Source organism: Sturnira hondurensis, unplaced genomic scaffold (assembly GCF_014824575.4).
Source record: "Sturnira hondurensis isolate 20B ecotype Veracruz unplaced genomic scaffold, ASM1482457v3 Scaffold0007797, whole genome shotgun sequence".
Taxonomy (NCBI): domain Eukaryota; kingdom Metazoa; phylum Chordata; class Mammalia; order Chiroptera; family Phyllostomidae; genus Sturnira; species Sturnira hondurensis.
The window spans coordinates 1,545,626-1,572,447 of NW_028080428.1; the positions used below are offsets into that span (position 1 = coordinate 1,545,626).

The 26,822-nt window shown below is 57.6% G+C and overlaps 1 protein-coding gene and 1 long non-coding RNA gene across 2 annotated transcripts; one reads left to right on the top strand and one right to left on the bottom strand.

The window, feature by feature from the left end:
* Window positions 1-21,774, bottom strand: EHD1 (EH domain containing 1). Its single transcript, XM_037053139.1, has 5 exons — window positions 21,181-21,774; window positions 17,716-17,813; window positions 5,731-6,143; window positions 2,522-2,686; window positions 1-2,016 (listed from the first exon to the last, which is right to left on the bottom strand). The coding sequence occupies exons 1-5, from the start codon at window positions 21,582-21,584 to the stop codon at window positions 1,492-1,494; spliced, it is 1,605 nt and encodes a 534-aa protein (XP_036909034.1). The 5' UTR covers window positions 21,585-21,774; the 3' UTR covers window positions 1-1,491.
* LOC118991694 (uncharacterized) lies at window positions 18,692-25,111 on the top strand. Its single transcript, XR_005067461.1, has 2 exons — window positions 18,692-19,085; window positions 24,162-25,111. It is a non-coding gene; the product is annotated as an uncharacterized LOC118991694 (long non-coding RNA).
* Window positions 25,112-26,822: the final 1,711 nt, after the last annotated feature.

Here is a 26,822-nt window from a genome sequence, read left to right on the forward strand (position 1 = left end):
CACAGTTAAACGTTTTTAATGGGAGAAAAAGTTGTCCCGGCTGCTTTTCTTCCAACAGGCGGGCGTGGATGCGCCACTGCACCTGACCAGCGAACACCTGACGATGCGCCTTCCTTCCCACCTGTTACCGTGTGGGACGCGGCCAAGGTGGGCTGGATGGAGCCAAGCCAGCTGCCAGGCACTCGGACCCAGCAGGCAAAAGCCTGGAGCGCAGCACTGGGAGGGTGGGCCGGGGCCAGAGAGGTCTGAGTGCAGGGTCCCTGAGACCCCCATGAGAGTGCCTGGTGGGAACCCCGCCCCCCTGCCACCGCAGCTCTGTGATGGCCCCCAGGGCCCCCAGAGCACAGGCTGCCTGGCTGAGACACAACAGTGAGGCGGACTGAGCCTGCCTCTGGCTGGTTCAGTTATTGCTTGCCTGGGGGAGGCGTTTGAAGGACCTCCGAGTCATGTGACACCCTTCACTCAAGGGAGGGAAGGAAGGAAGGAGAGGGCTTCCCTGGGAAATGAGGGGGTGAAACAGGGAAGGAGCTGGGTTGTCCCTGGTCTCTGGCCACCAGGTCCATGAGGACCCAGCACCCCCAAAGGTGGGGCAGAGAGGTACCCTAGAATATCCCAGGAAACTGAGGGTGCAGCAGGTAATGCCACCTCTGGGGTCCCCAGTAGGGTGAGCTCTGCACGCACCCATGTCTATCGGCTCCTGGGGGGGAGCTACCCCCCAAGTTGGAGTGTGGGAAAGGTGACAAAAATCACAGCTTCTGAACGAGTGGCTGGGAAGTTACTGGAAAATTTGGTCAAGTATAAAAGGCATTACTTATATGGAACCAAAACTAGCTTATATATTTTTCTGAAAAACATTTTCTCTCACACCCACCCATCCTCCTGACCCCCTGCAAAAGGCAGCTGGGCCTGCCACATGAGGGGTGGGAGCCCATGACAGCAAAGGGCAGGGCCAGTGCCCAGGGGGCTGAGGGTGGCGGAAGGCACGAGCAGCAATGGAGTCCGGGAGCATGGGGAGGAAGCCACTGGCTGGAAGAACAAGCCTCGGTTTAGGAATCCACATCTCAGTCATTCCTGTCCACACATGGTCCCAGGGTCCAGCAGCGGCCAGGCCGGGCCAGCTGGGACGGTCACGGTGGCGGTGAGTACTGTGCAGCCAGAGCGGAGGCGAGGCAGGGCGGGCAGAGCTGTGTGCGTGAAGGCGTGGGGCCGTCAGACAGAAGAGGAGGCAAGAAAGAAGGCCGCCTCTAATGTTATATATTAAAAATATCCATAGTTCTTGTGCATAAAATTCCATCCTTCACATCCGAGTCTCACCCTGCCTCCCCTGCTGGGCCCAGAACAGCCTTAAAAGAACAATGGTGGTTTTCCTTTTCAAGGCTGAGGGAACAGCCACTCAGTCTTTATGGACCTTGCGAACTGGTGACCCTCCCCCTCCCCCTGGTGTCCGCCTGGCTGGGCGCTGAGATGGCTGGACGCACAGGGACTGGGTGGTCACTCGGGCCTCCGCTTCGACGGGGGGATCAGGTGTGGGGGCAGGTCAGTGGGCAGCTCATGGCCCTCCAGCTTGACCTTGATGAGGTGGTTGGCCAGGGCGAACTCCTCGTCGTCCAGCAGCCCGTCCTTGTCCACGTCGGCCAGCTTCCAGATCTTGCCCAGCACCGTGTTGGGCAGCTTGGACTTCACCATCTCCTTCTTGGCGTTGGCGCCCGTGATCTTGCCGTTGACAGGCGACAGTGTGTAGAAGATCTCGTCGTAGGTGGGCTTGTCTTTGCCCACCACCCACTCGACGTCGTCTATGCCTTCGCCGGCCCCCTCGCCATAGCCGTGCCCGAAGGGCCCGTTCATGGTGCCGTCGAAGGCGCCGCCCTTCACGACCTGGGAGGGCATCAGGGACTCCTCCTGGCGCACCATCACCATCAGCCGCGCGATGTCATTGGCCAGCATGTCATCCACTGTGTCCAGCAGCTTGGGCTTCAAGGCCTGGAACTTGCTGAAGTCCTGGGTCTGCAGGAGCTCCTGGGGTGGGCAGGGAGGAGGGGAGGGTAGACTCCAGGTGGAGCAGGCAAAGCGACGGCTCCTAGGAAGAGTGGGCTCCTGGCCACAGCCCCAACCCCTCAACAGCCCAGGCAACTTTAGCTAAGCCGCCAGGCCCCGGCCAGAGTGGCTCAGTGTGGTGTGGAGCACTGGCCTATGCACCGAAATCAATTCCTAGTCAGGGCACACGCCTGGCTTTCTCTACACCTCCATGTCTGTCGGAAGATAAACACCTTCCTTGCTGGTCGAGGAAGAGAACTAACTAGGATGAGGCCAGAGTGCCTGGTACAGTCCCTCATCTCCCCGCCGCCCAGGCTGCCACCCCATTCCCCTCAGGACTTGGGTCCACGTCTCCAATTCGGGTGGCGGGTTGGTGACTAACCCAGATGCTTCCATTTGGGGGGCCCCACTCCACGCAGACCCACCGGCCCACGCCTCCCTCACTGCACCCTGGCCAGCCGCCCGCTCAGGGCCCGGAGCACCACACCTGCATCTTGCGGAGGCTCGGGAAGTCGCCGGGGGATATCTGATGCTCCCGCTCAATCTTGGCGTAGATCTCGCCCAGGTTGTTCACCAGCTCTTTCTTTTTGCTCTCTTTACCGAAGACGTTGGGCATCTCCTTCTTAAGGGAGCTGATGATGTAGGCGTGGACCTGGGAAGATGGGGAAGGGGCTCCTGGTCACCTTGTCAGGATGTGTGGCCGGCAGCTGGGCTCCCCAGAAGGGTGGGACAGTGACGCAGGAGGCCAGAGGCAGTCCAAAGCCCACGTTCTGCCAACACACGTGGCAGAGGCGCGGCCCCGCCACCTCGCCCGTGCAGACACACAGACATGACGCTGAGGCCATGACATCCCCGTGCAGCCTGAATCATGCTCCTCCTTGCCACTACAAAAGCCTCAGGGACGACCAAGGTTTAGAAAAATCCCACAAGGCTTCCCCCAGATGTCCAAGCTTTATCTAGCCTCAATACCTTGCTCAGACATCTGCCGATTCAGGGCGACACGCTTTGTTCCNCCTTCTTAAGGGAGCTGATGATGTAGGCGTGGACCTGGGAAGATGGGGAAGGGGCTCCTGGTCACCTTGTCAGGATGTGTGGCTGGCAGCTGGGCTCCCCAGAAGGGTGGGACAGTGACGCAGGAGGCCAGAGGCAGTCCAAAGCCCACGTTCTGCCAAAACACGTGGCAGAGGCGCAGCCCCGCCACCTCGCCCGTGCAGACACACAGACATGACGCTGAGGCCATGACATCCCCGTGCAGCCTGAATCATGCTCCTCCTTGCCACTACAAAAGCCTCAGGGACGACCAAGGTTTAGAAAAATCCCACAAGGCTTCCCCCAGATGTCCAAGCTTTATCTAGCCTCAATACCTTGCTCAGACATCTGCCGATTCAGGGCGACACGCTTTGTTCCCCCACAGCGGGTAATGCTGGCAACCCTCCAGGGGCACCAGCCCTGCAAACCCTCTACTTTGCCAAGCAAAGTCCGGCTGCCGTGGGCTGCAGCCAGCCAGTCTGCGTCCCTTCTCCCAGACTCCACCCCTTTAAATCCCCTCCACTGGCCTGACCTTGTCTGTGTTGGCCTAGGAGCCTGGCGGAGAACCGCCGAGGGAAGTGGCCCCTCACAGAGTCAGAGCCAACTGGTGGCCAAGAGAGAACCACTCACTCTGGGAAAAGAACAGCAGGTGGGGAGCCAGATCGGAGACCACGGGGCTTCCCAGGCATGGTGACTCAGTGAGTCAGGCCAGGCGATTGCACAACCACTTCAATAAATGAACAGGCAGACCCAGGCCTGCCCTTGGTTCTGTCCTAGAAGGAGGCTGGGCCAGAGCTCAGGCAGCCCTGCCAGGGGAGGGGCTGGACAAGGGAGAGGGGAGCTGCCCTTCCGGGTGGCCTGAGCAGGGGCTGCATCGACCTCTCCTGTTCACTGCCTGTCCTCCTTCAGCTCAAGGTGTCCCTTGATCCTTTGAGGTCAGGAGCCAATTACTCAGGTTTTCTCATAGGTTCCTTTCTCAGAACAAGCTGCTTTCACCAGGAAGGTTCCAGAAGTCACTGATCTAGAAAAATGTGCAGCCCTGCAACTTCACTCTGCATGCAGATCCCCAGGGGATCACGTTCAAATACAAACTCTGGTCTGGCAGGGCAGAGGTAGGGCCCGAGAACCCACCTTCTGGCAAGCTCCACTCTGCTGGCCCACGAGCGGTCTGGGTAACCAGGGTGGAGACACAGCCCGGTAGGAAAGGGTACCCAGTCAGTTCTCATTGCTTAGGCCAAATGCTATCTGACACTGGGCCTCAAGACTGTGTGGGGTGCCCTGGGCCACTGTGTTCTGTCCACAGAGGAGTCTCCGAATCGCAGGGCTACTCACGGGCAGCTGGCTCCTCGGAGGCAGGAGCACGGTCCACAGGGCTCTTCTTGGCTCTCCTAGGACAGGGCCTGCCACCCAGTGGGGACACCCCACCCTCAGTCCTGGGATACTTGGGAGCCAGGGTGATTACTCCCCCCGCCACAGCACCGCCCCCTCCGCCACAGCCACGGCACCCACGGAACACCTTCCTGCCTTGCGCATGCCCATCAGCCCTCAACCACTGTTTCATCAGTCGGTGATGCACAAGGGCACCTGCTGGCCACCACAGCTGACTGGTCGGGGCTGAGGACCAGGACTCCTCATGGGAATGCTGACCCGACCTGAAGACATACCCAGGCAAGCTCAAGACTGGACACTATGCAAAATCAGATGTCCTCAGGGAACACGCTCTGTTCCTTTGTGTTTGAAGGGTCCTGGTGGCATTTCCCAGGCCCACAGTCTCATGTGCTTGGCCAGACACTGAGATTCCAAACTCATGAGCGATTCAGATGCTGCCAGCAGGTGCCAGCAGGCCCCAAGCTTCCATGGAGAGGTAGGGGTGGGCCCACAAGGCCTCTGGGGGCTGAAGCCACCCAGCATTCTCTCCGGGCCCTCTGGCCCAAAACCCACCTCTCCACTAGCTTCCTCTCCTGGCTTAAGCATCAGCTCCCACCAGAGGCCCTGCAGCCTGGCCCACCTGACTGAGAGCGCTCCCCAGGTGTCTGCTTCTGCAGCAGCCTGGGGTCTCTCCAAGATGCTACAAATACATTGCTGTTTATACTGCCTAACCAGTGCTAAAAGGATGGGGACTTGTTAGTCCCCACTGCGTCCCCAGCACTCAGCACGTGCTGAGTGTACATCAGTGCCCCAGAGACCTGGGAGGGGCACTGACTGGTGTGGCTCAGTTGGCTGGGCATCATTCTGCAAAGTGAAAGGTCACTGGTTTGATTCCCAGTCGGGGCACGTGCCTGGGTTGTGGTTTTGGTCCCTGGTTGGGGTGGACAAGAGACAACTGATCAATGTTTCTCTCCCTCTCTTTCTCCTTCCCTTCCCACTCTCTAAAAAGAAATAAAATCTTTATTAAAAAGAGAGAGAGAGAGAGACCTGGGAGGGGGAGCCCATGAGGCCTTAACCTGCATGCCCACCCACTCTCACTCCCACTCCCCAGGCTGCCTGTTGGCAGTGGCGCCTTCCAGTTTGAGGTTTACACGGAGAAGAACCTCACTCAAGGCTGCACCCACAGGAGCAGAGAGGCCTGGCTTGAACACAGCGCAGCGGGGCAGCGGCCGGGGTCAGCACAGACGGGTCTCGGGCACCCCACGGGTCAGGGCAGACCAACCCGGCCGCCCGGTCTACCTTGGCCAGCCTGGCCCTCTTGATCAGGTCATTGAGCTTCCTCAGGGCAGCATTCCGGGGCAGGGACTGGATGTCTTTGAAGAGGTCCTGCTCCTCGGCCTCAAAGAGCTTGCGGTTGTCGGGGATGAGCAGCGGGTGCGACCAGAAGGAGCCGATGTAGACCCGGACCACCTCGGGGGTGTTGATGATCTTCCCCAGGGACCACATGAGGGCCCCGTACACCCGCATCAGCTGCTGGGTCTCGATCTGGTCGGCCTTGTTCAGCACCACTCGGATCTTGTCCTCGTGGTTCTTGAGGGCCTTGATGACTTCCGAGAACTCGTCGGAGATGTCCAGCTTGTGGGCGTCAAAGAGCAGGATGATGCGGTCCACCCGCTCGGCGAACCACTCCAGGACGGCCGCGAAGTCATACCCTGCAGGAGGAAAAGGGCGAGCTCTGGGACCTCAGGGGACAGGCTGACCTGACCTGGCACCTTTCCCCCTGGGTCACTTAAACTTCCAGAATGTAGTCACATGGACATCACAGCACTCTGAGGGCAGGGTCACCAGGTCCCCCAATTTCTGCACCCACCACAGTAGCGCCCTCACCCATGCAGAACCTGGCAGTAAAAGATGCTTAGAAAATAAATAATGCAAAGGTCAGGAAACCCAAGCTCTAAAGTGGGCCAGGCCACGGCAGGAGTGAGGAGGAGACCCCGGCAGCACGGATCAGCACTGTGTGGCGAGGACAGACTCGAGTGCCCCAGCACAGCGGTGACAGCAAGTGAGGGCAGTGCCATGAGTGGCGGCTGCTGTCCAGGCTCCCTGTCCTGCAGGAACCTCACGCCTCCTCCGCCACAGGGGCTGGAAACTGCCGGGCCCACCACGGCTTCTGTAAATGAAGTTGTATGGAACAGACCCCCCACAGCCGCACGGCCTGCGCTGCTTTCGTCTCCCACAGCAGAGTGCGGTTGTGACAGAGGCTGCAAGGCCTGCAAGGCCAAAAGCATGAAGTCTCTGACCCCACAGAAAAGAGTCTGGAGACCTCTGTACCACGACGAGCCAGTGAAGCGTGAAGCCACCTCCTGCTCCTGCTCGAGGCCTTGAAGGCCCCTCTGGAGGGGCTGCACAGGGCGCGGGCTGAGAGTCCTCCTTTCAGGACAGACCGGTCTCGCTGCAGCTGTACTCACGGCGGCCCCACCCCCCGTCTGGCAGCAGAAATGAACGAGAAAGAGGGAGAGCAGCACTTTGTCCTTTTCCCTCCCCTGAGGACTGGGGTGAGCTTGACGAGAGGGGCTGGGGCGGCTTCGGTCCCTCACCCCGGGTGGCTGCCCTGGGTTCAGAGACGAAAGCTGCCCGGCGCCGGTGGCCTTGCTGGACGGTTATTTTTCACACAAGCTACCTGGTATCCGATTTACGCCAGTGGATTTGGGGGTTTCTCTGATAGCAGTTCAACGTGTCCTGTTTTGTAATCATGCCTCTTCAAAATGCTCCCACCTCGTCCACTGCCCCCAGAGGGAATGAAAACTCTCTCTTCTCCCGGACAGGCAGGAAGCCCTGTGGGAACAGCGTCGAAGACCCTGGACAGCCTGGGTCCCGAGGCCTCTCTGGCTGATTTGGGACAAGCGCCCTCGTCATGTCTGGGCTCACTCTCCTCAGCCTTCACTGCTGCCCACGGGACCCCCAGATGTAGGCCGGCCTTCCTCCGCACCACCAGGGCTTCCCAGAGCACAGTCCTGCTCCACCACGGCATCGGCCAGAGAAGCCACTCCTACGGGGGAGAGCTGAGGACACTGCCCAGAAACCAACCAATCAGATGCCCGCTCCCCTCTGGCCAGGTGGGGATTCAGACCTGTGTTTTCTGGACTGTGGGGACACTTCCAGACGAAGTGTCAAGAAAAGGCCCAGTGTGACCTGCAGGGCACAGGAAAGGCAGGCCTTGTCCTCAGGAACCTGGGCAGCAATGCCCAGACCTGAGGCTGAACGAAAGCCCACAGCCTGACCCTGGGGAGCCACGAGGGGAGGGGTGACCAAGCACACTGGAACAAAGGACAGGCAGCCTGGGATTGCATCACTGATCAAGAACTAAGGGCGACAAATGTTGGGTCTGGCTCCAAGGTAGGAGGCAAGTTTTCGTACTTTGGCAAGACACTGAAATTTAAGGAAGACCCCCAAACTTAAGGAAGACCCCCCCAAGCCACTGCCTCTGCCCGCTCAGCATGGCCTCCTCCCTCCACAGCACACCAGGAGACAGGGTGCTCCCATCAGAAGCCGCCACTCAGCTGGCTGGGGTTCCTCAACAGGGTGGCGGGAGGTGGTGCAGGTGAGGTGGGGCAGGGAGCAGCAAAGCCGCCGTGACTCTGAACTTCGGTCTGGGCAGGGGAGCAACCCGCCTCCCGAAGGCCGGGGCAGCTGGCTGGAAGTGACGGGGCCGCCGGACTCCCGTGCTCAGTGTGGCCGGGTGTGGAGCAAGTGCCAGCCCGCCCCCATGACAGCTGCCAGCAAAGCAACCCTCTCAGGCTGCAGGCTCCAAAGTACAAGGCCCTGTGGCCCCAGGACACTGGTCAGCTGGGTCCCAGAGCCCTAGAGGCGACGACCAGAGCAAAGCCATCAGCAGGAAGAACCGAGGAGCGAGCTGAGCAAAGTGGGGCAGAGAGTGCTGCCCCCGCTGGGGGGTCTGCTGCCCGCGCTGCCTTTTATGGCTGTGGCTCCGACCGGCAGGTCTGCTCTGAGAAAGTGATGACTCAGGACTGAGCAGCGGCTCCCTCTTGGCAAAAAAACGAGGCCCCACTTCTGCCCTCTTCAAACTGTTTGTCCTCACACCAGCACAAGTTCAAATGACCAGAGTCCCACAGCTGGGGAGGCAGAGACGCAGCAACGAAGGCGCCAGGGAGAGGGGCGCCCTGAGGGGCTGGGCCCGAGCCCCAGTTAGCTTTGGCCCAGAAGTGAGGACAGCAGCGGGAGTGAGGTCACCCTGAAACTCCACCCTACATGGCCTCAGCCCCCCCAATGGGGGGGAGGCAGGCGCTCGGTGGGGAAAAGTAGGGGGGGAGGCACCAGAGTCACTGCCTGCAGAATCCAAGCCCCAGCCAGAGCCAGAGCCCCATCGCCCGCTGCCCCCCCCCGCCCCCCGCCCTCACACCCGGTTACTCACCAGCACCTCAGCCTGCAGCCAAGAGAGCTAAGTCCATTTTCTGCAGGTGAATGAAATTTCCTGTTTATTATGGAAAACACTCACTTTTGGTGAGGGAGACACAATGGCTGGCCAAGTCCACCTACAGGTCACGAAAAGGGTCCCAACACCGAGGCTTGTGTGGTGTTGCCGTAGGTATGTGAGCACGTATGACCAGGCGGCAGCCACCACCAGGCCCACCCCTTGTCCCTTAGCCCCCCAACACCTCACTGGGCCTGAGGAATGACCTGTCAGCAGGCGCCTGGGCTAGACCAAAAGGATCTATCAATCCGTGAACCGGCCAGGTGGCCACGGCCCACGTGCAGCCCGGAGCTCCTGCGCGGGCGACAAGTACAGGGAGGAGGAGCACTAGTGCCCTCCACCCCACCCCCCGGCACCACCCAAGGCAGGGCACCTTCAGGCTTTGGGACACATTAGAGGTCAGCCCTAGTGACAGGCCACAATCAGGCATCAGCCACCACTAGAATGCAAGGCAATTCCACAGTGAGCGGGAAGTCGTGGTGTCCCCGGTGGAAGAGAAGACTGTGCCCCAGCCCATGTAGATGGGGACGCAGGTCTGAAGCTTCGTGTGCCTCGGGCTGGGGGTGGGGCAGTGAGAGCACTGACACCACTGACCCATGAAGGTCATGGACGGTGTGGCCCAAGGGGTGCACTGGCACAGAAGGCTGCCCTATGGGGCAGGTCAACGCCAGGCCATCTCCGACAGGGGACCAGCTCTGGCTCAGAAAGCTCCAGGACCCTGAAGACACCATGGAATAGTAATGTAAGCCAGTCACAAGGGACAAATACAGTTCCACTTACAGGAGGAACCCGGAGGTGGTTGCCAGGCACTGGAGGAGCGGAAGGGGGTTAGAGTTCAGAGGGTGCAGAGCCTCTGTGTGGGAAGACGAGAACGTGCTGCAGACGACGGCGGCAGCGGCACGACACGAACGTATTTAACTCTGCCGAACCACCATGCCCTAAAAATGGTTACATCTTGTGCAGTGCGTACTGCACCCCACCCCCGCCCCAGTCCTGGGGGCTTGGGCAGAAAGGCGGGGCCCATCGGCTGTGGGGACGAGGCCCTCACTCTGGCTCAGTTCCTGAGCCCTCCTCAAGGGGTCTGCCGTCACCTGGCACCCGGGCCCGGGCGGTGGCCACACGATGTGATGCCTCCTTGCCCAACCCACCCTCCAGGCACAGGTGGTTCCAGCAGCCAGGGGAAAGCTGCCTCATACATTCCAAAAGTTTCTAGAACATGAACAATAGAGGGTTTGTCTCCAATCAACTTCTGTTTCCTGCCATTCAGTCTGCGGGCCGGGTGTTTCTTGCCATAGCTCTCCATCACACATGCTTCCAGCCCGAGCTGGGCCCGGGAGGGCAAAACAGAGACGCAGGAGCTGAGAACTGACCCCGGGAGGGCCAGCCGCTGAGTCTCCTCAAGCTAAAGTTCTTAAGAGACAGCCTTTTCTAGGTCAGCGCAGTGGTGAGGGCAAAGGGGCCTCCCCACACCTCCTGTTCACCCGAGTGAAATTAAGAAATTAAAATCTGGCCTTTTTGGGGACTTCCGCCAAGATGGAGGCATAGGTGGAAACACTGTGCCTTCTCCCACAACCAAGTTTGAATACCACAAAGGTTTGGAGAACAAAGACACAGCCAAAGGACAGAAAATTGAATTATATGGAAGTCTGACTACATCTAACCGTGTAACCGGGACAATAAGAGGGGGGGAGCCAGCAGCGGAACAGGGTTGGGCAGGACAGTTCCCCTGACCTAGCCGCGCAAGTGGCCCAGACCCAGTCAGGGTGTGGGGCAGACTGACCGAGGTCGCACATTCTTGCACAGTGAGACGGACCACGCAGGCCCCAGGGGGCGAGGGCTGATGGCGGTGGCACACTCGTGTGCAGTGGGACGAAACACGTGGGCCCGGTGATGGTGGCAGCAGCCGGTAGCAGCGGTGGCAGGAGGTGGCAGACGGAACGCCATTGCTCCTCTTTGACCCTGCCCCCACATACAGCGTCACAACCCAGCAACTGAGTTGCCCTGCTCTAGTGAACACCTAGGGCTCCGATCCTGCTACGGAACAGGCACGAACAGCCCGAAAGACGGCGCAAGAAGAACTCAAAGTCCCAGAGCCAATAACTCTCAGTGACCGAGAAATTGCCAGCCTCTCAGAAGCACAATTCAAGACACTGTTTATCAGGATGCTAACAGAACTGGTTGATTATAGTCACAAATTAGAGGAACATAGGAAGGCTAAACTGATTGAAATGAAGGGAGATGTCCAGGAAACCAATAGCAATGGAAAGGAAACTGGGACTCAAATCAATGGAATGGACCAGAAGGAAGAACAAAACATCCAACCAGAAAGGAATGAAGAAATGAGAATTCAAAAAAATGAGGAGAGGCTTAGGAACCTCCAGGACATCTTTAAACGTTCCAACATCTGGATTATAGGGGTACCAGAAGGGGGAAAGAAACAGCCACGAGTGGAAAACTTACTTGAACAAATAATAAAGGAGAACTTCCCCAGTCTGGCAAAGGAAATAGACTTCCAGGAAATCCAGGAAGCTCAGAGAGTCCCAAAGAAGTTGGACTCAAGAAGGAATACACCAAGGCACATCATAATTACATTAGCCAAGATTAAAATGAAGGAGAGAATCCTAGAAGCAGCAAGGGATAAGGGAACAGTCACCTACAAAGGAGTGCCCATCAGACTGTCAGCAGATTTCTCAAAAGAGACCTTACAGGCAAGAAGGGGCTGGAAAGAAGTATTCCAAGTCATGAAATCCAAAGACCTACAGCCAAGATTGCTTTATCCAGCAAAACTTTCATTTAGAATGGAAGGACAGATAAAGTGCTTCTCAGATAAGGTCAAGTTCAAGGAGTTCATCATCACCAAGCCCTTATTATATGAAATGCTAAAGGGACTTATATAAGAAAAAGAAGATGAAAAATATTAACAGTGAAAGGAAAGCAAATTCACAGTTATTAACAACCACACCTAAAACAAAAGCAAACCAAGAGAATCAGGAGTGGAACCATAGAAATGAAGAACACATGGAGGGTTAGAAACAGGGGGGTGGGAGGAGGAGAAGGGGGGAAAAGGCACAGAAAATAGCATAGAGGGTAGGTAGAAAATAGATGGGGGGAGGGCAAGAATAGTGGGGGAAATATAGAATCTAAAGAACTTGAGACATGTGGTTATAAACTAAGGGGGGGAGAATGGTGGGGGAGGGAGTGTGCGGGTGGAGGGGAATGAAGGGGGGGAATAGAACAACTGTAATGGTATAATCAATAAAATATATATAAAAAAATAAAATAAAATAAAATCTGCACCCTGGCTGGTGTGGCTCAGTGGATTGAGTGCGGGCCTGCGAACCACACAATTGCGGTTTGGTTCCCAGTCGGGGCGCATGCCTGGGTTGCAGGCCAGTTCCCAGCAGGGGACTCACGAGAAGCAACCATACATTGATATTTCTCTCCTTCTCTCCTTCCCTTCCCCTCTAAAGATAAATAAATAAAATTTTTTAAAAAGAAATTAAAATCTGCACTGTGCACAAATGTTTATAGCAGCTTCGTTCAAAACTGCCCCACCCTGGAAACCCCAAAGCCCTTCAGCAGGGGAATGAATGGGCAACAAACGACTGCGGAGCAACGGGGGAGGGAAACCACAGATGCCCTCGAGCACGGGAGGAACCTCAAAAGCACAGGCTGAGTGAAAGCAGAGACAGGCACCCGACACGCACAGCAGGGCTCCGCTCCGTTGTAGAAAAGGCACACTCTGGGGACAGGCGCCAGGTGAGTGGGCGGCCGTGGGCCGGGACTGGCTGCACCGGGGCTCGAGGAACCTTCTGTCTGTCTAGGCCATGGTGGCGGCTACACGCCTGCTTCAGAGAGCTGACACCGGAAAAGGCACATGTCACTGTACATGGTGCAGGCCTCAGGAGATCTGACTGAACGGTGCAAAAGGATGGGGCAGACGGACTCTGGAATCAGGCCCACGTTTGAATCCAAACCTTCTGAACCACCAGCAGTGAGACCCCAGCAAGGTGACACTCCCTTTCTGAGCCTCAGTTTCTTCATCTGAAACGTGAAGATGTTACGTCTCCACCTCTTGGGTTTGCTGTGGGCACTGAGCGAGCGGCCGGCACGCTGTAATCACAGGGTGCACGTTCGCTAGTACTCGCGCATGGGATGCATAGTTTGGCCTCAAGGCATTCAGAGTCTGATGGTGTGTGGGCAACGGCTGCTTCTAGTGCATGAAGCAAGCCTCGTACGCCAAATATAAACTGAACATTTGTAGGCGCTCAGGCCAGCTGCCACCCAGCCAGCCACCAGGCTGGCAGCCTCGGAACAGGTGCCGAGCACTGGCACCGGCTGGTACCACTCCTCCGCGGGCCGAGCAGCCCACGCCCCTCAGCAAAGCGGGCAGTGTTCCCATGGAGGGCTCGGGCCAAAAGCTGTCTGGCTGGACAGGGTGGGGAGGTGCAGGGGAGGTGGTGAGAGGCAAGCTTTTAAGAGGGCACTGCACAGGGGCCCAGCGCCTGGAGGAGGCCCTGGAATCCGGAGGGAAACCCCGCTGAGTCAGCGCTTCCCCACCCTCCAGCCCCTCCAGAGGTCGGCCGGGAGAAGGCCTTCCCCACTGAAGTCTGGGAACTCCAGGGTCTCACCAGTGTCCTATTCCCCATGGCCAACATTCACAGAACATCTATCCGTGCACCAGGCACTAGGGCGAGAGCTTCCCACATGGAAACGCTTGCGACCCTGGTCAAGGACAGCAGGCCCACTGCTACCCTGCGTCACGGTGCGCCTCCCAGAGCTGGGCGCCACTTCGGGGGCCCCAGCCCTGAAAGTGCTCACCTTCCATCACTAACTGTGTTGTGGGCACTGCACAGCCAGGTGGAACACGTCACTGAGCCTTCTACCAGGCCTGTGGGCAAGCCTGTGACGCATTCCATGGGCTGAAAACTCATGGCGAAACCCTGGCCTGGACAGCTTTTGGGGGGGGCATCTCAGGAGGGGGTCAGGAAGAAGGTCAGCACCTCTGGGTCAGAGGACTCCAGCTCTGGGCTGGGGAGGCCATGACCGACTATGAAGGAGCAGGCCGGCTCCCGGTCGTGGATGGAGTCTGGGAACCAGGGACAGTGAGCGGGAGGGCAAGGGAGAGCCCAGCCGGCCCCAGATGACCAGCAGACCCTGGCCAGGGCCCCTCCTGCCAGCCTATGGATGGCCTAAAGGGCGCTTTGTGGCTTGGAGGCAGAGACCAGGGGAAGAAAGAAGATCCCAGCACTGCAGTGCAAAGCCGAGGACCGCGGGCCACTGTGACAGCAGGCTGGGAGGGCAGCGCTGTAGGGGAGCTCAGGTGCCCCCACAGAAAGGACCGAAGGGGCCCACGGCCTGTCTGCTCCAAGCTCTCAGGGCTCCTCCACCGTAGAGCACCCCGTCAGCACAGTGCGGTATGAGGACAAGTTCCTCCAGGCTCCAGTCCCAGCGCTGACACACTAGCCCGTGTGGCATCTTGGGCTATTCCCTAATTTTGCTCAGCCTCCGTTTCCTCCCCCGAAAAGCAGTAGCTCCCTCGTAGGTGCAGCTGTGGTGATGACTGCATGGAGCAGGTCCACTCGGCAGAAAGCCAGGCACAAGGCTGCTCTGGCCCCCCTCTCCTAATCCCAGTCTGCAGGACACTTCACTGCTGGCACAACTTCGGGGGGGGGGGGGTGTTGGGGGGAGATGGGGGCGGGGAAACTGAGACCGGAAAGCTCCGGCTTGGCTCACAGCCACGTGGCGACAATGGGGGAGGGCACCAGCTGGGTCCCTGCTTCCTGGGCCTGGACTCCCACCGAGGGTGCCTGCCGCTAAGGATCCTGACATGACTGTGCAGGTGGCCAGTGACTCGGAAGTTGAGGCCACCAGTGCAACCAGCCCCAGACACTCTTTGGAACACGTGCGTCTGTCACCCAGGTGGTGCTTGGAACGAACTCTGTGTCCACAGGTCACCTTGCTCTGCTGACACAGGGGATGTTATCTTTCAAATCCCTCGGAGATCAGCACAGCAGGGAAGTGAGGAGGCCCACAGCAACTCCCAGGGCTCTCTCGCAGGGCCTGGGCCGTGTCTGGCGGCTCTGGGCCCACACGGGTCCTACCTCCTCTTTACCAACCGTATTTCTTGCACATGTTAGTGCCCACGGGAAAGGGGAACGAGTCTGGAGGGTCCAGGCAGATAGGGAGGGAAATGGAAGGGGGTGTCACTAATTAGCAACCCCCATGCACACGCCACCTCCAGAAGGATGTTTGTGTTTCCAGGGAGCAAGGGTGGCGGCCGCAGACGCTCCTGCTGCCCACCCGGGACCCACGGTCTCTGCTGGCTCTATGTTTCTGCGCGGGAAACACCTGCCCCCCACGCCAGCAAAGGGAGCCAAGGGGCGGCGGCTGGGGAGCTTGGAACACACTGCCCCACTCTGACTTCCCCTTCGGGACCCGGCGACACGGGGCCTTTGCAATAACCGACGGGTGGGGCCTCAAGGAGAAATCCACTCCTATTCCATCCACCCGAAGGCCATCACCCCTGGACCCACACCCAGGACAGACATCTAAGAGGCCCCACGTGATGGCCTTCCTCTTACAATAACATCCTGACACCAAATGTATTTCGCAGCAAATCCCAGCTTGGAAACTTTTCATAAAACACTTCAAACTATGACCTCCAGGGTTATGGAGGGAAAGAAATGGTCTAGTAAAATCAGTCTGATCTCCCAGCAGAGCGATGTGCTCATCCTTAAATCACCCTCCTCCTTCCTGTCCCTGATGGGGTGGGAGGGCCTTCTGTGGACCCTCAGGGACCCAGGGGGCCGCACCTTACACCGGAGAGGAAAAGACAGGCCCCACAGGTGGAGCCGGGGGGTGGGGGGACAAAAATGGAGTCCGCCTCCTGCTGGCCAGGTATCTGCCATCTGCACAGGCAACTAGGGAGCCAGGGCTGCCTTCCCCCGAGCGCTCCCCGGCCACGTCCCATGCCCTCTCTGTGTGACTGGAGGACACGCCGAGGCCCTGCTCTGAGGAAGAAAGAGGAGACAGGGGCTGGGTACCTCTTGTGTCAAGACACACACTCCCAACTTCTCAGCTGGCCAAGTCCAGGGACACAAGCTGAAGGGTCAAGACAGCGGTAGGGGAACTTCCCAGCACTGGTCATGGACGGCTGTTTCTGAGTTCCCTTTTACGTGACAGGAGGGCCATAGAGCCCTAAACCCTTCCCCTCAGAAACCTTAACTCCCAGCTCTGAAGGTCACACTGACGGTGGCTTTCTGGGAACACAAGCCTCTGTCTGTGTACTCTTCCTCGTCTGAAGGAAGACATGTACACCAATTTCACCGGAGGTGGGGGGGTGGAACACTGCGCAAGGCCCAGAGGGAACCCCCATCAGAAGAAGCCCCTCCATTTACCCCTCCTGGTTGTTAAAGAGACAGTTCTATCGAGACTCAAAGAAGTCCCTCTTAGATAGCTCAGCCCTGGAGGGAGATGGCAAAGCAACTCCCCTTGGTGGGCCTTTCCCTTCATAGGAACTGATTCTAGCCTCGCTCTGGCACAGGACAAAGCTTTCACTCACCAGGCACCGTTCTTAGAACCAGGCTGGAACAGTAACAGCAACAAGAGAAAACTGGCCCTCGCCTTTTTAGAAGGGGGCCCCTAAATCTGCTCCCTTGAACTCCTGGGGTATCAGTACACCCGGGTGGGGAAGGTAAAAGCTCCAGGCTGGTCTAGAGACGGAGCTTGAGCAGGCTCCGCAGGCTTGGACGCAATCCTGCAGGCAGGGCCGGGGGGCCGAGAGAGGAGAAGGTCTGTCAGCACCTCGCTCGCAGTCACAGAAGACACACACTGTCCCCCAGGCCTCAGGCCCTGGCTTCTACCGCAAAGCTCAACAATGCCAGGCAGCCTGAGGGAAAGGGATGTAGGAAAAATTTGCAAGTTAATGATGAACAAACTGTTCCCTTGTCCTCAGCCCTCTGAATCTGCTCTCCTTTCAGTTTCACATTTGCGGCTGCAGGCTCCCAGCCTGGCCCTAGATAGCATCAGCAGCCTGCCCTCTTGCTCCCCAAGCTCCCCACCCTTCTACAAAGAGGCTGGGGGCGGGGGGGGGGGGGGGGCGGGAGGGAAGTGAAGTGCAGGCGACAGAAACTGAACCCAGATCAGTCACATCCTGAGCCAGGTCTTTAGAAAAGCCTGGCAAAATCCAACCTGGAGCTCACACCTCGAATGGGCCTCGTGCACTCAGTCAGCACAAAGGCCTTCCGCCCAGGAGGCTGCTGCTCATGACATTTAAGCAATTTAAACACATTCCACTAGTCCCTAAACGCCAAACAAATTCCTGCCAGAGTCTCCTCTTGGTGGCTGGAGGAAGTCAACCCGTTCTCTCACAGGCCTGCAGGACTCACTAAGGACGTGTGATGCCGGGAGGCAAAGCTTTTAAACACACACTAAGGGGAGCGAGCAATGCTGACGCTGAGCAACATTCTGTGACCGCACAGCCAGCCCGAGGCCCCACCTCCCAGGCCAGCCTTGCTCAGCCTTGCTTCCCAGGAGTTGCAGAGCACGAAAGATACTCAGCACTGGCTGTGGTCTCACGTTGCAGCTCTTGTAGCCTTAGCAAAGGGCGCCAAGGAGGAAAGCAGCGCCTGCCTGTCAGGGCTTGGAGCACTGTGAGCACATGAGGCCGATGGGGAATGGGCTCTCAATCGGGTGGGGGCAGAGCTCAAGGGAGGCATCTGGTCCGCATCCCAGGTCAGATGGAAGCAGTCTGACCACTCGGGCGCCCCCAGCCATCTCAGCCTGTTTACCTCTGCTGATGCGCTGTTTCTCTCCAGACAGGATCCCCGGAGTGTCGATGATGCTTATGCTGTCCAAGACAGGGTTGGGCAGCTGGGCGCACATGAACCTGCACAAGAGCGAGAGCCAGAAAGAGAGGGGTCAAGACTCAGTTACCACTGCTCTGAGCGCCCAGCAGTGCTTCCTATACGCCACCTCTGCCTCCTTTCCCAGGGCAAGGAGCTCAGAGGGTTTCGTTATCTTAGCTTCCAAGAGTGGCCGGCAAACTGTACATTTTCTCTTTTCTGATATCTAACCAGCAGACTCACACTGATCCGCATCAGCATATCCTCACATTAGCTTTCCCCTAGAGTTCAAGAGTTCAGATTTCTGATGTGTCGGTGAAAACTGCACAAGCCTAGGTCACCATTCAATCCCAGAAGGGAAGCAGAAGGGCGACACTGGAACTGTGCGACTCCATGTTACCATTTTCAACCACTGGCTATATTTGCCCACACCGAGGAGACGGTCCTTGCCTACTGCTGCTGCGTCCAGCCCCATCCCCTGCACCCAGCTCCTTGGGGAAGGGACTGCAGTAGGTGGCCAGTGGAAGCTGGAGGACCACATGGGCTGGTCAGTGGGCAGGACACAGACACCACTCTCTGAAAAGTCCAAGTCTGCAGAGGAAGAACGAAGCCACGGAGCGATCAGCAGCTCATGAGTGAGGGCCTTGCAGTGTGTGCCTAGTTCCCATTGGACTAGAACAGCCCAGAACACAAAGGGCTGTCCCAACTGATAGCAGAGGCTTTTGATTAGACACAGGAAAGGCTCCTTTAAAACCTTCTCTGCAAAAGGTATTATGAGCAAAGAAAACACTGACCCAGTGTCTGTAGGACAGCTTACAGCTGCCTTTCCAACAGTGGGGAGGAATCGGAGCTGATTAGCTTCCCCTTTCGGCCCCACCCCTTTCGGCCTCACCAGTGGCCCACAGGCCAGCGGCGAGAGGTGCCACCAGCAAACACAAACACAGCAAAACCAGCTGACCCACAGGGCGAACAAACCTTGGACCTCAGCCTCCCCAGCTGCCCACAGCAGAGTTTGCATGCTGTAAACCAGGGTGTGCCAGGCTTGGGGTTCCTGCTAGGAAGGGACTCGCTGGAGAGAGGACCAAACTGAAAGGATCTGAAATAAAACCAGCTCTGGGTAGTCAGTCACACACATGAAAATGCCTTGTGGATGAGACTGGTAAGCTAACAACTGTAGGACTCAGAAACAAGCGCTCTGCAAAGCCCAAGAAATGAGGTGGAAAACACGAGGGGAGAAGGCAGCACAGATGCACCCCATCCCATCTTCTCATCAAGGATGTCTGACAGCAGATTTCACTTCGCAACAGAAGTGGGCGGTAACAGTTACACAATGTGTTTTCACAGGATGATCTTAGGACCCCTTACTGAGCCAGGCGGTCCTGGGGCCACTTCATCTGATTTTTATCTTAGAACAGTCACTTAGAGCGGAAGCGCCAGAAAGTCAAGTTCATGACTCAATGGGTCTCTTTAGGAGCACTGGGAGAGGCCGTGTCAGCCAGAGAAGAGCCCCCTTTGTGTGCCCTGGCTGGCTGGGGAGCACAGGCTGACACAGCTCAGGCCTCTGCTCCAGTGGGAACCCAGGCCCCCACCCTGAGCTCGATAAGGGCCCTTTCAGCAGGGCCCTTAGCATTTGGGGAACCCTCTGGAGACAAGTGGGTGGCAAGAAGGAAACAAGTGGGGCTGCTGCTGCGTCCTGTGGCACCAACGGCAGCGAAGCGCCTGCCTGGGAAGCCAGCCCTCCCGAGCTCCTCCAGGCGGGAGCAGCAGCAATGGCTGCACAAACACACGTCCACTTGCTGGGTGAGCCCGACAAACTTCCTGAACAAATGAGGCGGGGGTTGCCTGGGTGTCTAAGGTCCCTTCCAGCCCTGAAACCTTAGGTCTGCAAATGCAACAAACAGGCCATGTGCCTGTTTCTCCTTTCAAAAACAAGGTTTGCTCTCATAAGCAGAAGTGGAGACCTAAGTGCAAACCAGGCAGGTATAGTTACGCTTCCTTCTAAGCTCCCAAAATTTTGCATGAAACAGAGAAGTAAAAATGCTTGGAATTCCCAGCAGAACAGCCAAACTTTCCACAAGATTGCACCGCACCCACCAGTTAGCAGTCCCGGCCAACCCCCTATCTGCAGACGGACACTCCACTTCTGCAACACCAGCATCCTTCGGAGACAGGCCCAGGCTGGGGGCTCGCCTCTTCAGGAGTCTCACTAAAGGGCTCCGAAGGCCCTGCCACACACAACTGCCATCAGCTATGACAGGAGGACAGGCTCAAAGGTCTGCAAGGGCACAAGAACAAGAGCAGCCTCTCTTCTCTGCTAATGGTCAGCCCTGCAGCTGGAAGTAGGCCTGGCCCCAGCTTGGACTGGGGCAAGCTGGGCCGCCCTGTGCAGTCAGACTGTATCTGGAAGGGACTGTGATCACCCAGGGCGGAGACCTGGAGGGCAAGAGTCGAGCCTCTCACCCAGACCCAGACTCCGAAAGGCATGTTGAGTCACTCCTTGAATGGAGGGCGGCAGAGAGGGCAGATCTGTGAAGGGCCCTTCGTGTGGCCCTTGGCGGTGGGGGCTGACTAGGGCCTCCACATTCCTTTAGAGAAAAGTGAGTTTGGGTGATGCACTCCTTAGAGAGGAGGTGAATGGGTTTTATCCGTAGCACTGTGAAGGTTAGAATCTTAGAGGATTAATGACTTTCATCACGATAAGGCAGGTTTCCTCCGCCTAACTGGGGAACCTGAGGCCTCAGTAGGGTAAGGAACCTCCTAGTGAGTCTAGAGAGGGCCTGAAGGTCTGAACCTTATTCCAGGGGCTCCCAGGGCCATTCCCCCATGCTGCTTCCTGTAACCCCTAAGACAGCACGGACCCTGGGAGAAGTGTCCCCATCCCATCCGTCTGCTGCCCCAGACAGATCCTCCCTGTTCTCCTACACAAAAACCACCGGCCCCAGGGGAGACACAGCGCAGCGCAGCAGTAAAGAGAATGGCTAAAAGTTTCACCATATTTTTCCACGTAAGAAACTGATCCTAGAGGGAGGAAAACGTGGTTTTGAATGAATTAGGTGTGTCCAGTCTGGGGGAAGCGGGTGGAGGCGAGTCTAACCCCTAGTTCTGAAGGAAGGAGGGCTGGGATCTACCGGGGGTGGGGGGCGGTGGGAGTTAAACTGATAACCTAGAAAATTCTTGGGGGATGACCGAAGCCCGGGAAGCCGGTGACGCCGACTCCCAGAGCCCCAGAAGGGTTTTCTATGGGGAGCAGCAGGGAATTCTGTCCCCTGTCCCTGGGAGTGGTCGCTGAGGGTCTCAACGTGGCCTTGGAGACAAAGAAGGAGGAGAGGCGGCCGCGGGAGGATAGGGACCCGAGTGCGGCGTTGGGGCTCCGGCTGTTCCCCTCAGCTCCCCCGGGCAAGAGGAGAGTACCTGTTGAGGAAGGCGTTGCCGAAGGCGTTGAGCTTGCGGAAGGGGCGCCGCGGGTCCACGACGAGCGCGTTGCCGGGCACCATGCCCTCGGTGGGGCCGTGCATGACGGCGATGAAGGAGTCGGTAGTGGGTTCGGGCCCGATGCGCATCCCCGGGAAGTCCTGCTCGATCAAGTGCCGGATGAAGGTGGTCTTGCCCGTGCTGTACTGGCCCACGAGCAGCACCATGGGCTTGTTGTCGAAGTCAGCGTCCTCCAGAGCCGGCGAGTGGAACTCGTGGAAGCGGTAGTGCTCCTCCAGAGGCAGCAGCTTCTGCGAGTACAGCTGCCGCAGCCCTTCGGCCACCGTCTGGAAGAGCTCCGGCTCCTTCTTGCGGCGGGCATCCTTGCTGACCCAGCTGAACATGCTGCCGGACACCAGGCTGGCTGCTGCCGGACAGAGCGGCGGCTGGGAGCAGGGAGAGGGCGGGCAGCCGAGGCGGGGCCCGGCCGGCGGAGAGGACGCGGAGCTGCCGGGGAAGGGGCGGGGAGGGACAGGCACTGCGCAAGCGCGCGTCACAGGCCGCGCGGCGCCCTCTGCGGAGTGAGGCGCGCGCCTCGTCGGGCGCCCTTTATAAGGCAGGTGTCCGTGTTCGGGCGCGCGCCCGGCAGGCGGGGCAGGGAACTGGGTGGGGGAGGAAGAGTCCTGCTCGCGGACCCCACTCCACGTCTTCCCTCCCCCGTCTCCTATTGGCCAATTCCAAATATCGCGAGCGCCACTTGCTCGGCTCCCCGCCCCATTCCCGGGTGGCATGGCAACCACACCGGCTTCGCCTCTCACGTAGAGGGGCATTTCGCGGAAGTGCTGCGGTTGGGGAGGGAGGGCGGTGGTCGGGAGCGAGGAGGTCTGGGCCCTGCGTGCTTTCCAGCACCCGCAAGACGCCCAGTTAAACACCCCAGCTTCCTGACTGTGCGCCCCACCCGCAGTCTCCCCTTCGCACCCCCCACCCCCACCCCCCGATCGGTCCTCTTCCGCCCACGGGCTCAGAATCCCCGGAAACTTGGGAAGACCCCGGAGGCTGCTGCCTACACATCTGCACTGCCCTTCCTCGCCACCTCCTCTCTCGGCGCTGCTTCCCTGACACTTCCTCCCATCTCCGCATCTTTGCTTTGGGAGAGGGAGTGGCAAGAAAGAGGTGGTCAAGGAAGCTGAACATCCAAGGCGGGGCGGTGACTAGGGCAAGAAAAATGGAGAGGGAGAGGAGGCCAATGGGGAAAGTCTGACTAGCAGCAAGAGGTCCCCTTAGGCCAAAGGGGCTGGAACTGGGACAGGGACACAGGCGATGGAGGATGTGTGTGATGTTGGACGTGGAGAAGAGACAACCTCCCTAAAGCGGCTGCAGCTGTGGCAGGGTGGGAGCGGGTAAAGAGGAAGCTGAAGCCCTTTGCCCTCAGAGTTTTAAGGAAGAGGAAATTCCCTATGTGAGGAGGAGGGGAAATGTGGGGGTAACTGACAAATCTTGTGGGAACTTTGGGGGGAATTAAAAACCCAAATACTTCCGCTTTCCTCTCCAGGTCACCGCGAGTGACTATTTTTTCACTCCGACCTATGCCCACCCCCTTACCAGTTCCTGGCTGTTCTGTTAGGCTCATTTCCCTGTCATCAGCACTGGCCACACATAGGTCCCCTTGGCTTTCTAGGCTGATGAGAATCTTCAGTGGGTGATGTCAGAGCTTTGGGGACTGTGACTGTTATGTAACCATAGCAATATGCAGGATACCAAAGTGCAGGACGGGGTCCTGGAAGGCTCCTGGACAGATCTAAAAAGTACTTGGGAACTTGGAGGCCTGTGGCCAAGTATCTGGCTTCTGTGAGATGTGGGAGCCTAGAGGGCTGGGTGCCTACATTGGAAGAAAGCAGGCTGTCAGACTAAGAGGACAAGGCAGGAACTCAAACAAGAGAGCGAGCAGGATATTAGGGGAGCTGGGTCACGTGGGAGGTTTGGTTACCCACCCCTCAGAGGGTCAGGCAGACCTCAGTGTCTTCTGCGGGACTAAGTAATGTTCATCATCTCCCCATTTCTCTCTATGCATTGGAGAGCCCTGCCTGCAATCTCAGGTCCCTGATATACTTCTTTTAGTTAAATTTCATTGGCATTCTTTCCATCAATCACAATAAAACATAAAAAGAAGCCATGAGACTTTTTTTTTAGCTTTCTTCTCAAAAGAGGATATTGAGACTCCTAGGCAGGCTGTGTGCCAGCTGGTGACCAGGAGCCTCCAGGGCCCAGTCCAGACTTCCTGGGCCAGCCTCAGAGCCAAAGGGTTTGCCTCCTACATAGCACTTGGAGGAGTCCACCCCGGAGATGCAGCTTCTGGGCTGTTCCGGGGAAGGGCCTGTGGATCCTGAAAGAGGCGGTTGTTCAGTGGCCTGAAGGCGGTTTGGGGGGGCTGGGTCCCCAAGAGCACTGGCGCTGACCCATCATGGTTTGCACATCTCCCCAGAGCCCTATGGGCTGGGGAAACCCAGCCCTGTGAATAACAGAATGTCCCCGGGTTATTTATAAACGAAACCCAGCCCCTGTGGGTTCTGTATGGCCACTTGGCTTTCTCCAAGGAGCTCAAAGGACTGGAAGAGGGGATCTTTCTCCCTTAAGAGGCTCAAATAGGTGGAAATTAGTTTCCCCAGTGTCACGGGGTCCACACCTGGGTCCTGGGCAGCTTCCTTATCTAGTAATGCCCCAGACTGGGAAAATGTCCTAACTTCTTTTCCTCCAGTTTTTTCTTGTTGTTGTTGTTGCTTGTTTGTTTTTTAAAGTAAGGTAGCTTCTATTTGATGAGAAAATTATGTGATTCGTCAATGAGCCATTTCACTATTGATTTCTCCATTTCATTTGCTGTCTTTGCCCAGGTCCCGGGGAGAAGACTGGAGGAGGGTTCAGATACTTCCTTTATTTCAGAAATGATGTCTGTCTCTCACTCCCAGTATTTTTTCTTCTTTCAGATTTATAGACACACACCTGCAAAACTCAGCCTCCTCTGAGACTGTGCTCAGGTGGCAGATAGGGACCACCTGCTTTCCCTCAGAGCAGTTTGCTTGGTCCCATAACAGTGTACAAGCGCCTATAAGGGCCCTAAAAGCCACTTTTTAGAAAATGGAGTTTTCCTCCAAATATGGCAGAAGACCCAGGCTGGGCAAAGCCAAAAACAGATAGGTTTGTCCCTGGGATGACAAGCGTTTCGTTCTTTCCATTGAGAAAGTTTGCATATCAGCACGGCTTTTTGTCTCTCAGGCACGAGGAATAGATTTGGCCAACAAATCAGTTTTGCCAAAACAAGGCAGAGAACTGGAGACGCCTGCTCCCTTGTGGTCCAGGGTCCCCGGTACTGGCCAGAGTGGGGTCTACAGCCCACGAGGACTCTCTCCTAAAGAGGCCCAGCGGTGGGTACGGCCCTTGAACTCCACCGGCCTCTGGAAGCTGGGCCTTTGGAACGTTGACGCTGTGTTCTTTCCAGGCTCGGACCATTGGAAGTCGCAAGGGCTGGAGGCAAAGCAGAGGAAGAGGGTTTCCAGAGCCTTCTTCTCTCTCAGGCACAGGCTGGCTGGGGGGAACTGTGCTGTGAAGCAGCAGCAGCAGCCCCTGCCCTGCAGCCTGAGTACCCAGCCTGCGACTTACCAGGATGCCCTGTGCTTTCAGTGGCCCCAGTGCCTCCTGAGCTGCACTACGGAGGCATCCGTAAGCTTTTGATAAAAAACTCTATGCTCAGCCCTGGCTGGAGTGGCTCAGCAGGCTGAGTGCCAACCTGTGAACCAAAGGGTCGCTGGTTCAATTCCCCATCTAGGGCACCTGCCTGGGGCCTCGGGCCATTGATCAATGGCAATTGATCAATGTATGTCTTATATATTGATGTTTCTCTCCCTCCCTTCCCCTCTCTCTAAAAAAGTACATAAAATCTTAAAAATATAACTCTATGCATCCCACTGCTAAGCTTCAAGCTCATGTCTCTACACTGGGCCCTGTCGGGCAGGGGCAGGAGACCAGAGCTGCCACGGGGCGCAGGGCACCGTGTTCACCCCAACTCCCTGCAGAACGCAGGCACTGTCCTAGCCCTGCCCACCATGCCTTTGCCGTGGACACTTTGCACTTGGGTCTGTGCAGAAGGGATGTGTCACTTGGCACATGAACTCTGACTTCTGCAGTGATGCCGCCAGGGATTCCTCAGCAGGGTCTTGGGTCCCATTGTTCTACATCGCAGGTGGCAAACACAAGGCTCTCGGGACAAATCCAGCCCTCTACCTTATTTTATCCAGCCCAGCACCTTGTTTCTACCCAGCGGCAGCACCGAGCTCCTTGCCCCTAGTTGAGGAGTAGTTACATTTGTATAGTCCTAACATTACATTTGGCCCTTTGAAGGCAACTGCGAGGCTGATGTGGCCCCCAGTGAACATGAATTTCACACCCCTGCTCTACATTTGTGGAAGCAGAGGCCATAGCCCTGATGTCCCCTGATCTCAGTGGCCTGAGAGTGCACGGGAGGGGCGTGGGTGTGGCTGCCTGCAGGACTGCGGTCCTAGCCTACCTGTGCAGGTTCAGTGGCGCACCCTCCTTGCCTCCTGTCCAGCGTGTTCTTTGGCTTGGCTGCCTTCCCCCTCCACGGCCTCTATGCCCTGCTCTCCCGTGGCTGGAAAGAAAACAGGCTGAGTCTCCCAGGCTGGCGGCTTGATAGTCATTCTCTCCCCAACCACCTGTCACGGAGCCTCCAGGGCGCAGACCCCATCCTCAGGCCTCTGGCCCAGCCCCTCATGTCCAGCCTCCATGCGGGGTCAGATATTGTACCTAAAGCCACCCTCCAGCCCCCTCCACTGACCTACTGACTTAACACCTCCCTCCTTCTCCCAAACTGGTCTCCACTCAGGCCACTCTGAGTGAGTGGGGCGGTCCAGGCAGCTGTCCCGGCCCGCCAGCCACTTCCCTGTTGGCCCAGCTGGAACATTCCTCTGACCCTTGTCTTCTCCACCCTGCCCTAAGGACAGGCAATGGGAGTGGGTCACCTGAAAAGGGACTGGAAGCCGAGGAGATGAGGGGCATGGTCTGCCCAAGCTCCATGTTCGCTCCCAGAAGCACCTGTTATGGGCAGGAAGGGGCAGGGAGGCCAGAGACCCTTGTCAGCTCTGGGGCCAAGGCTCCACCTCCTGCTCATTAGCCTCCCGCCCCTTGGTTCTAAAAGCTCTCCCCGAAATACCCCTCTTGCCCTTTGTAATTGTCAGGAGGCAGAATTCTAAGATGTCCCCGAGGTCCTCCACCTTGAGGTACACACCCAGTACGATGCCTGGGACTGTGAATATGGTGGGGTCACACCTGTGACAGGTCGTGTTCAATGGCACATGATGTCTGAAGCTGGCCTTAGATCAAGGATTAACTGAGTGGCCTGACCTCATCACATGAACTCTAAAAGCAGAGTTTAATCTGGCTGGTGGCGGAGGCAGGAAGTCAGAGATGCAAAGCAGGGGAAGATCTGATGTGCAGCTGTTGACTTGAAGATGGAGGGGCCATGACAATGAATGTGTGTGGCCTCTGGGACCCGGGAGCAGCCCCCTGCCGACCACCAGCAAGGACCGGAATTCTGCCACTCCCAGCTGACCGCCACCAAGAGCGAGTGTACA